The 11,654-nt window shown below is 38.0% G+C and overlaps 1 protein-coding gene across 1 annotated transcript; it reads left to right on the forward strand.

The window, feature by feature from the left end:
• Positions 1-2,197: 2,197 nt before the first annotated feature.
• On the forward strand, positions 2,198-3,506 carry LOC113331481 (gibberellin-regulated protein 5-like). The gene is made up of 4 exons (XM_026578191.1): positions 2,198-2,405; positions 2,570-2,584; positions 2,713-2,746; positions 2,897-3,506. The coding sequence occupies exons 1-4, from the start codon at positions 2,328-2,330 to the stop codon at positions 3,079-3,081; spliced, it is 312 nt and encodes a 103-aa protein (XP_026433976.1). The 5' UTR covers positions 2,198-2,327; the 3' UTR covers positions 3,082-3,506.
• The last annotated feature ends 8,148 nt before the right edge of the window (positions 3,507-11,654 follow it).

Below are 11,654 nucleotides of genomic sequence, written 5' to 3' on the forward strand. Positions count from 1 at the left end.
CGAATTAGGTTTTCAAATTTAAAACTAGAAAACATTTTCGCAAAACGTTCTCTCACACTCTGCTAGGGATCGCTTGCAAGACCCCTTTTCATAGCCGCAAATGTTTATAAAAATATCCAACAATTTTACACCCATAATCAGAGCATGCACTCTTATAAAATAAGTCTGGATAACGAGGTTATCCGAAACAATCATATTTGTAATCCAACTTGCGTGCCCGTTTGTTTGGTTACTAGCGAAATTCACTTTGCCCCCTCTTGAGTACCGAGTAGTTATCAGATAAACAGTTCTCAACTGCTCATTATTAGCAACTAGCATGCATCACATTACTCCTCATATATGAGCTCAACTTGTTCACTGAATTATAAAAGAGATATAATCAATCAAAGAAACAAGCTTAACAAGGAGGCAAAATTAGTACCATGGTCAACCCCTTTATTGCGCATCTCTTCAACCTAATCAACATCGAGGATACAGTTGATTGATGTCAACTAGAATATACAACAAGGTCTTTGAAATAACTTACAAATCTAGATCCTTAAACAGCTGAACAGGTATACTATTTAAATATTCTCTGACCCTCGACAAAATCTAACCTAGATTGATTATCCTAAATAACCGGAGATGAGATAATTAATTTACTTGTTATACATGATTTCAGTTCTCAATACGCTAAACCAAGTGGTCAGCATAGTTATCAAATCTCCATGTGCATTTCTTCAACCTACTTCACATGGTCTATAGCTATAGCAAATTAGCAATCACAAAAACAGGTTTTCTCATTTTCATTTTCCATTACACCCAGTTTTGGTATTACTGTTCTTCCAATCACTCATGACTCGACCACTTTACTACAGGGAGGAGGATTACGGTAGTTGAAAATTAAGATTCAGAAAAGGAGATAGCGGGTCCCATATTGTTGAGCGCGCGGTGCGCATTTCTGTCGCTTTAATGTCAAGTTTGAAAGCACGTGCATATGTCAGAAGTCTCACATGCCTAGTTGCCTACTCTCTTTTCACAAATTTAGCTATCTTCTTTTTGTTTTTTAAATTCTTTTTATCAAAAAAATAGATAAAAATTAAAAATATCCTCCAAAAACCTCTCCGATTAACGTGCCTGATTTGCCGACCTTTCTGTTTCCTGGACCCACAGCCCAACGATGTAACGAACTTTTCATTCTCATTCATAACCACTGTTTTGGTTTAAACCCCTTATCCATGGTTAAAAGTTAAAACTACCAGAAAAATACAAAAATACCACTGTGTGTTCCTAAAGTAAAACCAAAATCATCCTGGGTAACACGAATCAGTAAATATGATCTATTATTTAGGGGTACTTTTGTCTTCAAGATATCCTAATATGCTATCACCTAGAAACTTTTGTCTGGATAACAGTAATGACAATAAAAAAATAGTTATTATCTGCATTGGAGAAAAGCCCCGACCCTAGTTAGTAAGTTCGCGAATGATTCCGTATCACGAATTTTACCGTCTTATTGGCGTACGTTTGCAACTCCGAACTCAAGTCGCGTATTATGTGGCATTCTCGGATTATTCGCGAATCGTTCACGAATTTTACGTATCCCGAATTCCGAATGATACGTCAGCTTAATTTGTCATAAATTCTTTAACTTTTACGTTTTCAAAGGCCCCACTTTTTGGGCTTTACTGCCTCCCGAGTATACACCACCCAATATTAGACGTTGTTTTAATTTTTATGAAACAAAAATGACTGAAGAGATTTGAATGTGAAGGTGAGAGAGATCTCAGACTTACTAACCAAGCATCTAAACCACTATACCACGTCCTCTTAGATGACTAATGTTGTATATATTATTAATATCATCATATTAAGTTTATTTTTTCTTTAAATAACTCACACATATGTATAAAAATTGGTCTATGACCTTATAAATACAAATTACTTAGTATATATAGATACCGAATTTTCAGAGCCGAACTCATATTTATAAATCGAATTGTACACGTACGTATGCCATTCCGAATTACTGACGAATCACGTATCGTTGACCGAATTTTGGACCGATTCTGGGTTTTACAAAACCGTATAATACTCGTACGTTTGCCGTTCCGTATGTTTGCCGAATCCCGAATTGCTAACTAGAGCCCCAACAGAAATAATTTCATGTGGAGGAAGACCCTACTGCGAACATCTATTTATAGTGAGAGTTTCTGTACGTTTTTCTTCAGAATCAAAACCACCAGTAAAAGCGTTTTCACTTTCATCCCTCTTCTTCTTCTTTCTTCATCAGAGAACTGTTTGAAGATTTGAAGATATTCTCACTCTTAGCGTTTGTTTTGATTCAAATGGCAACCAGCATGATGAAGTTTGTGGCTCTTTTACTTTTGGCACTCTTTGCCATCTCCATGATCGAATCTACCCAGGTACATTCCTTGCAATCTCTTTCTTCTCACTCTCATATTTTCATTTTTTGTAAAAATTTTGTGTTCTTAATCTCACTAGCTGTTAATTCATTCTACTTTCCCTCTTCCAAATTTCTGTGATGAACATAATAACTGAAATTTTCTTGTTTTTCATTGTCTTGCAGGTTTTGGCCAGAGGAGTATGTTCTATCTCCATCTCTTTCTAATTTTACATTTCTTTCATTGTGTAGATGGATTTTATCTGTAATTTTTTTTTCACATTTTCTTGAAATCTTAATTAACATTCTTGATAATTTCTTTGAAACAGAATAATTATGGACCAGGAACCGTGCAACCATCCCGTAAGTTTAGGCTGCAGTCTTTTTCCCTCTCATTATTATAATTATATTTTGAGTCCTTGAAGGGGCAGTAATAATTAATCAATTGACTGGTTTCGGATATCAATATTTGACTGATTAAACTCTGTTGGTTTTCTTTTTGACCCAATATAGAATGCAATGCGAGATGCTCGACGAGGTGTAGCAAGACAAAGCACCATTTCCCGTTTTGCATGGAATCCTGCATGCCCTGCTGCAAGAGATGTGCCTGTGTGCCACCAGGCTTTTCTGGTAACAAGCCTGTTTGCCCTTGTTACAACAACATGAAGACCCACAGAGGAACACCAAAGTGCCCATAAGTAAATGAAGAAGATCATGATCTTGGCTCTTACTTGATCCACATTAATCTTAAGTGTCTTCGGTTAATTAGATCATATCTACTATATAACTACTTAATTACCAGTATACTAATATACTATTAGTAATGTTTGTTTTTATGTAATCCATTCAGTGATCTATCAAAATGCTCAATCACTGTTGAGTTTATTTGTGGTTTCCGCTTAGTTGATCTGCATCAACTTATAGTATTTCGTAAAGGGGAATCATGTCACTCCGGGGAGTATTAAATGGTTTTGTAATATATACTCAAAATGAGAGTGGGCATAAATGGTTTTCTCTGTGCCTGGTACTGAAATACCCGAACACCCCATCTGTTTGTCCTCTTAGTTCTACTGTGATCAATTCTCTTCTTATTAGTCTAATGCGGTGAATCTGTATGCTTCAATTTCATGGTGTTACTTGGTTTTGGTCTTTTCCATCAAAAAAGAATAAGAAAAAATGGTTTTGGTCCTAGTTATTTATTGTACATGGATGAGGGAAACCAAAAAATGGTCCAATTTTTATTGTACTGATCAAAAATAAAATAAAAATGGTTCCAATTTATTGCGTACCTTCTAAACTATTACATGTCCACTGATCTTAATTTGGTCCCCAAAACCTCAGTAAATGAAATTACACCCACCAAGGAAAGAAATCTATCATTGATGGAGAGTGTTAACACAACATTTAATCCCTGTGTAAAATAACATACGGTATTTCCTTTCTCAAACAATTGTAATTTAGGTAATCAGTCTTAAGTTAGGAAACCTACCTTCTTTGTTGTTCAAGGAGGTTTCATGTATAAATAACCTTTTGTATCTCGTCTGTGTGTCAAGTAAAGAAAGTTAATAAACAAGTTCTGTTTACGTCTCTTCTGTCTTTCTTCTTAACCTAACGTTTATAGTTCAGTTCATAGTTTCAACTTGGTATCCATAGAGCTTTTCGATCCTATACAATGTCAACCGAATCATCTACTGTCTCTTCAACCATCTCCTCTACAATCTCCTCAAGTGTTTCCTCTACCGTCTTTGCGGTTGCTACTTCTACCATGTCCTCAGTACAATCTTCTATGATGTCTTCTTTTCAATTTTCTCAACCACATCACATGATCACTGTGAAGCTAGATGGAACAAATTACTCCTTATGGCGCGCTCAATTTCTTCCTTATCTTCAAGGACATGACTTGGATGGTCATGTTACTGGTGCAACTCCATGTCCTACACCGACTCTTGCTGCTGATCTTCCAAACCCTGCTTGTATTTCTTGGATCAAACATGATAAACTTTTGGTTAGCTGGCTCTTTTATTCTCTGACCCCAGCCGTTTTTCGTCATGTACATCGGTTAACAACCTCTAGAGAAATCTGGTCGTCTCTGGAATCACTTTATGGATCAAAATCTGATGCTCGGGTTCATCATCTTCACGGTGAGCTTCGAGCCTTACGCAAAGGTTCTCAAACTATGCGACAGTACATAGATCGTGCTTGTGATCTCGTGGACAGTTTGGCAGCACCGAATACTACTGTCACAGACAAGGATTTCCGTCACTGTCTCTTGGCTGATCTAGACAGCACCTATGATGCTATTGTAACATCATTAACCACCACTATGAGTTCGCTATCTGTCGAAGATTTTCCCACCTTCCTCCTGACGTTTGAATTGCGCATTGATCAACAGACGAAGCTGTCAAACTCTCAACCTGTTGCCAATCTTGCTGCACAAAATAGACAGCCCTAGTATCGTTTTTCTTCACCCACTAGTTCTTCTGCAGCGTACAACTCTCAGTTTTCTTCATCTCGTCCTCCTGGTAATCAACGAAATCATAACCAACATGGGCCTGGTTCGTCTCAGCCTGTTCGTTTTAATAACCAGCGTGGGCCTGCTCAACTTGACAATCAACGTGGGCCTGTAACCAATGATCCTTCATCTGTCCGCTGCCAACTTTGTGGGCGTCAAAATCATAAGGCCCGGGACTGCTGGAACCGTTATGACAAGACTTTTCGACCACCAAGGCGTCAACCACCTTCCTCTGTGCCTCGGGCTTATGCTGCTTATGGACCTGGTCATCTACCTTCACCTTCTTGGACACCTGACAGTGGTGCTACATATCACATCACCAATGATTTCTCTCGTCTTCAGTTTCCTACTGAGTATACTGGTCCTGATCAAATACAGATGGGTAATGGTTCTTCTATACAAATTTCTAATGTTGGTTCCTCTATTTTAGGGACTCCCAACCGTAAGTTGCAGCTTCGTAATATTCTCTTTGCACCCAAAATCTCTCATAATATCTTATATGTTTCTCGTTTCACCACTGATAACAATGTCTTATTTGAATTTCATCCAAATTTTTGTCTTGTGAAGGATCGATGTACCGGGAAGGTTCTTCTTCGCGGTATTAGGAAGGGTGGTCTCTATCAACTTGATGTATCATCTCAATCTCCTCAGGCTTGCATAGGAGAACATGCTAGTTTACAATCCTTGCATGCTAGAATGGGTCATCCAATGATTCGCACAGTTCGCAAAGTTATTTCTCAGTTTTCTCTTCCAGTTTCAAACCAAACTATTAGTTTTTTTTCTTTTCGTCATGAGCATAGGAGTCATAAGTTACCTTTTCAATCCAGTACAACTGTTTATTTACATCCATTAGATTTAATTCTCTCCGATGTATGGGGACCCTCTCATATTTTATCTAATGAATGATATAAATATTATGTCATTTTTATTGATGCATATAGTCGTTTTACTTGGATGTTTCTTATGTCTCAAAAGTCTGATGTTTTCTCCTTATTTTTTTTGTTCCAAAAACATGTTGAAAATCTTTTTAATCGAAAGATAAAGATTTTTCAATCTGATAATGCTGCTGAGTATTGTAAACTTACTCCACACCTCCAAGAACTTGGAATTTTTCATCGTTTTTCATGTCCACATACTTCTGAACAAAATGGTTTGGTTGAAATTCGTCATCGTCATATTTGTGAAACTGGTCTTACTATTCTTAACACGTCCTCTGTGCCGTCCTCATATTGGTATGATTTTTTATACACTGCTTGTTATTTGATGAATCGTGTTCCTTCGACTTCCGTTAATAATTCCTCTCCATATGAAGCTCTTTTTGGTATTCTGCCTGATTACACTTCTCTTCGTGTTTTTGGTTGTCCATGCTATCCTCATTTGCGTCCATATAGGTCTCATAAAATGGATCCCTTGTCTTCTCCTTGTGTTTTTATTGGCTATAGTCCATCTCATAAAGGTTATAAGTGTCTTCATATTCCTACGGGTCGAATATACATCAGCCGACATGTTGTTTTTGATGAGACTACCTTTCCCTTTGCATCCGCTTCCTCACCTTCGCCGGCGTCGACTTCTTCACAGGTAACTCCATCTCTTATTCATAATGCTTCCCCGTCCTTTGTGTTTATCAATCATGAGTTGTCATCAATTAATCATCAGCCGCCAAATACGCCGTTATTGGTTAATCATGAGCCGTCATCTACTGTTCTTCCGACATCACCTGTTTTCAATCATCAGCCGCCAGGATTTGCTTTTCGTCAGCCGACAACATCTACTACTCATCAGCAACAGCCGCCGACAGCGTCCGCTCATTTCCAATCATTGCCGATCAATAGCTGCCGACAATATCTGCTCTTGTTCCACTTATACTGATGAGTGCTAAAAAGTGCATATTTCTATATATTTTTCTTGGCATTTAACTCATCTTTTGTGCATTAATTCTACATTTTATCCCATATTCTGTATTTTCATTGTTTTCAAGAATAAATATTGTTATTAACTAATTTTGCATTTTTAGGTACCAAATAAAGTTTGGATGACTTGCGGAGCGGAAAAGAGCAGAAAAGTAGTGAAAAGCCGGAAGAAATTACGCAAGGAAGCCGCGAAGAATGGTGCGCATAAGCCCAAAAGACTAGAAATGGGCTCAAGAAGGAAGAATTGCTCTTAAAGAAGATATGGGCTTGGCATACCCAAGGCCCAAAACCCTTACCCAAACCCATTTTCTATAACCAAAACCGCCTCCATTCTCAGCCGTCAGATTGGATCCAACTCATCATCCTACGGTTGCTCATTCATAGAGCATCAAAATCTGAAGTCTCTGCCAAACACCACAGCGCTTAAATTCCAAGCCTTCAGATTAGATTGTATTTGAATCCAACGGTCGCTCCTATGCCTGTGCATCAAAATTAGATACTCCCGCTTTACACTACAGTACCTAACATCATCTAGCACCGTTGACTTTGTTGTATTTCACAATCCAACGGTCGAAGTGATTCATCTCTCATACCACCGTTAGATCTACCAACCATCTTCGCATCCAACGTCTAATCCTCGTTGTTCATCAACAATTGCTAAACCCGCCTAACACCCAAGTATCGAACACCTATACCCTTCAGCCAAACGCACCTTACCCAAATTCTCATCTTCCTCCTCAGTCGAGCTCTGCTCCTGCCAACTCCACCATGTCCGCCACCACCACTACCGTACCACCAAACACCACTCCTTCACACCGTACACCACAACCAACTCCACTATAATCATTCCCCCCATCTTATAGCCATCTATCCTACCAATTTCTTTTCTTTTCTTTCTCAGAAAAACCTAGGAAAGAAATTGGTACAATAGCTAGGGCTAGAGAAGAAATCAGAGGCATGGAAAGGAGCAGGAGACTAAGGAGAAGAATGGGTCGAAGTCAGTAGCGTGTAATCGCATCAATTTGGGTAAGAATTTACCAAACCCTAGTTCTGTCAATTTGGGGGTTTTTACATAAATCCTAATTAGGTTGAGATAGAGCATGAAGAAGATAAAGTGGGTGATATAGGGTAGGTAATTGAACCTAACTGTGATTTTCTGTCACATTAGGTAGAACCCTAATGTCTACTGTTTTGGGAATTTTTGGGTGAAAAGGGTGTAAACCCTAATTATGTAATTGGGTATAAAAAGGGGACTGTGGGTGTGATGTAAAGGCTTATGCCTGGATTAGCCAGTGTGTCACCCAAGAGAACTGGAATAGCCAGTGTCTCAAGGGTTAGTGTTTAATTTGCAACTATCTTTATGTTTATTCCATTACTCTTGTTTAGTTTCAGTTCAGTTGCTCTTATTTAGTTTCAATTCAGTTCATGTTTTTGTTTTATGTCTTCTGTGTTTGTTTATGTTCAGTTCAATGCTCTGTTTAGTAATTGTTTTGTTTTTGTTGCTGTTATGTGAGCTCACATGTGTATGTGTATAGCTAGGATGAGATGATGCCTTAAGTCACTGTTAGAGGTGGAATGTTAGGTTATAATTCTTGTAAATTGAGCTGATTGAGAAATGGAGGAATTTAGTGCTCAACTGTGCTTGTGATTGATTGTGCTGTCAAAAGACAGTCAATGCTAGGAGTAAACAGTTGAGCAAGCTTCTTCTCCTTCCATTCCATTTATGTATGCCCTGGAACATAGGCAGGCTTGAACCTTCACCTAGCTCCATTAGGGGACAGGGATTTAACATAGAATTACACCATCTGGCTAGGTCACAAGGTGGATTCATAACCTAGTTGTGTTGTTTCTCTGTTTTGTATCTGTAATTTTGCTCCCCTGCCATTGCCCTTGGCTTAGGCCTTGGTTTATCTCTTTGTCATTCTTTACTCCTTTCTTCCCAAAACCATCGACTCCATCTTCTCCATTCCTCTACAGACGCCATACCACCACCTGCTCCTCCACCTGCTCTCCCAACTGCTCCGCCATCACCACCATAATCACCACAGCGTCAAACAATGATAACCCATCATTGTTCCCCTCTCCCTAGTCCCTCTACTTTACTTATTTCACACATTTTCAACCGAAACCCTAAAGTGTGAAATAGGTAAATTAGGTCGATCTAGAGGCAAATTAACGGTATGGGAAGCAAGAGAAGACTAATTCTAAGCATGGATCGAAGTTTGATTGGAGTCAGAGATTAGGTAAATTTCTAATTTTAATTTCTAAAACCCTAATTTTTCTGATTTGGGAACTTTTGGGGGGAAATCAATTGTACGTCTAATTGAAGCATGGGTTGGTTGATTGGGTTGTTATCAGTGTGTTAGGTGAGTGAATTTTGGATTTTTGGGTACACCCTAACTTCACTGATTTTTGGGGATTTTTCTTATATGTATAAATAGGGGATGTGTGTGTGTGTGTGTGGGGGGGGGGGGGGGTATCAGAGGATGATCTCTGGACTAGCCAGTAGAGAATTGAAACAAATTTTATGCAATTCCAATTTCTGTTCTTCTTATGCAGTTAACAGTTGAATGTTATGTGTATGTTGTGTTTGAATTATTTTGTATGATGAATGCTTGTGTTTGTAATATGTTGAGCATGAGCTAAGTAGCATTAAGTTAAGGCTCAGTTGAAGCCTTATGCACTGTCAAATGGTGAATTGCTAGGATAGTTATCCTGATGTATGTTTTGATTGAGCAATGGGAAGAGATTAATGCTTATAGTGCCTGTGATTGATTGTTCTGTCAAAAGACAGTCAATGCTAGGGGAAAACTAGGGAGAAAATTAGTTTTCCTCCCATTCTAGATGTATGCATAGGATTTTCAACTCAACCTAGAAATATGTTGTTTGATTAGGACACAAGGTGGATACTAAGCCTTAGCTTAGCCACAATCCCTTTTTACAGTCACTTAAATTCAGTTCTGTTTTGCTTCCTGTTCAGTTTATCTCCTTACCTGTTTTGCTTGTTTAATTCCTTGCAATTTGTAGCTGTTGTGCACTGAAATCAGTGCACAAACTCCCCCTGCCCTTGGCTTACAGCCTTGGTTCATGCCATTTGCCCTCTTTGTTTCACTGCCACTATAACATTGTGATCTTGCATCTTGTTTTACATCATCTGCCAGCATAGTTTAACTTCTTTATGCTCCCACTCCCTGTGGACTAACCCCTTGCTTACCTTCTATACTAAAACTTGGCCTTGTATACTTGCAAGTTTTGTGTGCAACCCCATTTCCACACCAAGTTTTTGGCGCCGCTGCCGGGGACTGGTGCTGTGTTTTTCTTGTAGTTTTATTAGCTATTTTTGCATTTCACTGCATAGCATTTGCATCTACATCTGCTTCACTTCATTTGCTGTTGGACCTGCTGTTGTGAACCAGTTTTTCCTCTGCTGTGACGCCACCAAGGAAAAGAACCAAAGCCCAACTGGGTTTTTGCAACAATATCAGAGCAGCTGGGCTGTGCTTAAAAGGTAACCCATTTAAGAGAACCCGAATTGTGGGCTTCCAATTTTTAATTGTGGGCTTGTAATATTAAAGCCAATTCTTGGGCTTTTTATTTTCTGTTGGGTTTGTAATTAATTTTTGTGGGCTTGTTTGTTTAATTTGTGGGCTTGTATTTAATTTTTGTGAGCTTGTTTAATTTGGACTTGTATTTTGTATTCTGGGTTTTTAAACCCAGCTGAGCTTGTAACCGATCACGCTAGGTTAACGCGTTAGTGGGCCGAGTACCCAAATTCTAGGCCGAGATTTTGGACTCAGTTTCACCAAACGTTTTCAAACCAGCTGAGCCAAAGCAAACACAAAACCAACAGTGGGCTTGCTCCCATTCAAAAACCAAATTTTATTTTCTTTTTAAAAAAAAAAAAAAAAAAAAGTTTCCAAATGTCTCCTGCCAAAACCAAATGTCTCCCGACAAAACCAAATTTTTCCCAAGAAGTCCAATCCCATTAAAAACCAAATTTTCTTGTAGATAATGTGTTAGTTAAATTTCCTTTTGTATATATTTTGTGCTCATCCATTGTGACTCCGAATATGTTGGAGTTTTCCCTTGGATAACGGAGTTTTAATTCTGCTTTCGCCGAAATCGGGTATTCTCTCTCCTTTTACTCTACTCAGCATGTCCCTTTCCATATGTTGCATTTTAATTCTTTCCATATTTTTAAACATTGAGGACAATGTTTAGTTTAGGTTTGGGGGTATAGAGTAGATACCACGATAATATGCCATAATTGAAAACAAAACTCCATCTTTTTGAAAAAAAAATAAAAATTGAAAAATTCCAAAAAAAAAAATTAGAAAAATGATAAAAACATAAAAATGGAGCTCATTTACCTTGAAATGTTGACTCTTGTGCAAATATGTAATTTTTAGGAGTCTTAGTCTAGATATTTAGGCACTCTGATTCTAGCACAATTCACATAGTGATAAGAAACTTGCACGCGCACGATCTACCAATACATGTATAGCCTCGATCTTCAAGGTGTTTGATAGGAAGTCACGATTGCCAATCACTTTAGAATACTGAACGAAACTTGACTAGCTTGTTCTTTGGTTGGTTGGGATAGAAGGTGGAGGTTACATTAAGAAAAACAACCATCGAATTTAACTGGGTGCATCAAAAAGGGCTACCTCTTGCAAAATGTCATGTAATCTTTTGTTTCCTTTTGTAATGTATCAAAAGTGTTTCCTTTTTCAAAAAAAAAAAAAAAAAAAAAACGATGTATATATTCAGAAAAAAAAATACAAAAAAATACAAAAAAAAAAAAAAAAATCATGTATTTATCAATTCCATTCTCTCTTGTTCCAAAAAT

Source organism: Papaver somniferum, unplaced genomic scaffold (assembly GCF_003573695.1).
Source record: "Papaver somniferum cultivar HN1 unplaced genomic scaffold, ASM357369v1 unplaced-scaffold_125, whole genome shotgun sequence".
Taxonomy (NCBI): domain Eukaryota; kingdom Viridiplantae; phylum Streptophyta; class Magnoliopsida; order Ranunculales; family Papaveraceae; genus Papaver; species Papaver somniferum.

Excerpts from the sequence above, each read along its gene's own strand:
- LOC113331481 (XM_026578191.1), top strand. The coding sequence starts at position 2,328 with ATGGCAACCAGCATGATGAAGTTTGTGGCTCTTTTACTTTTGGCACTC. Across the intron at positions 2,747-2,896 it reads AGGAACCGTGCAACCATCCC|AATGCAATGCGAGATGCTCG; the intron begins GTAAGTTTAGGC and ends GACCCAATATAG.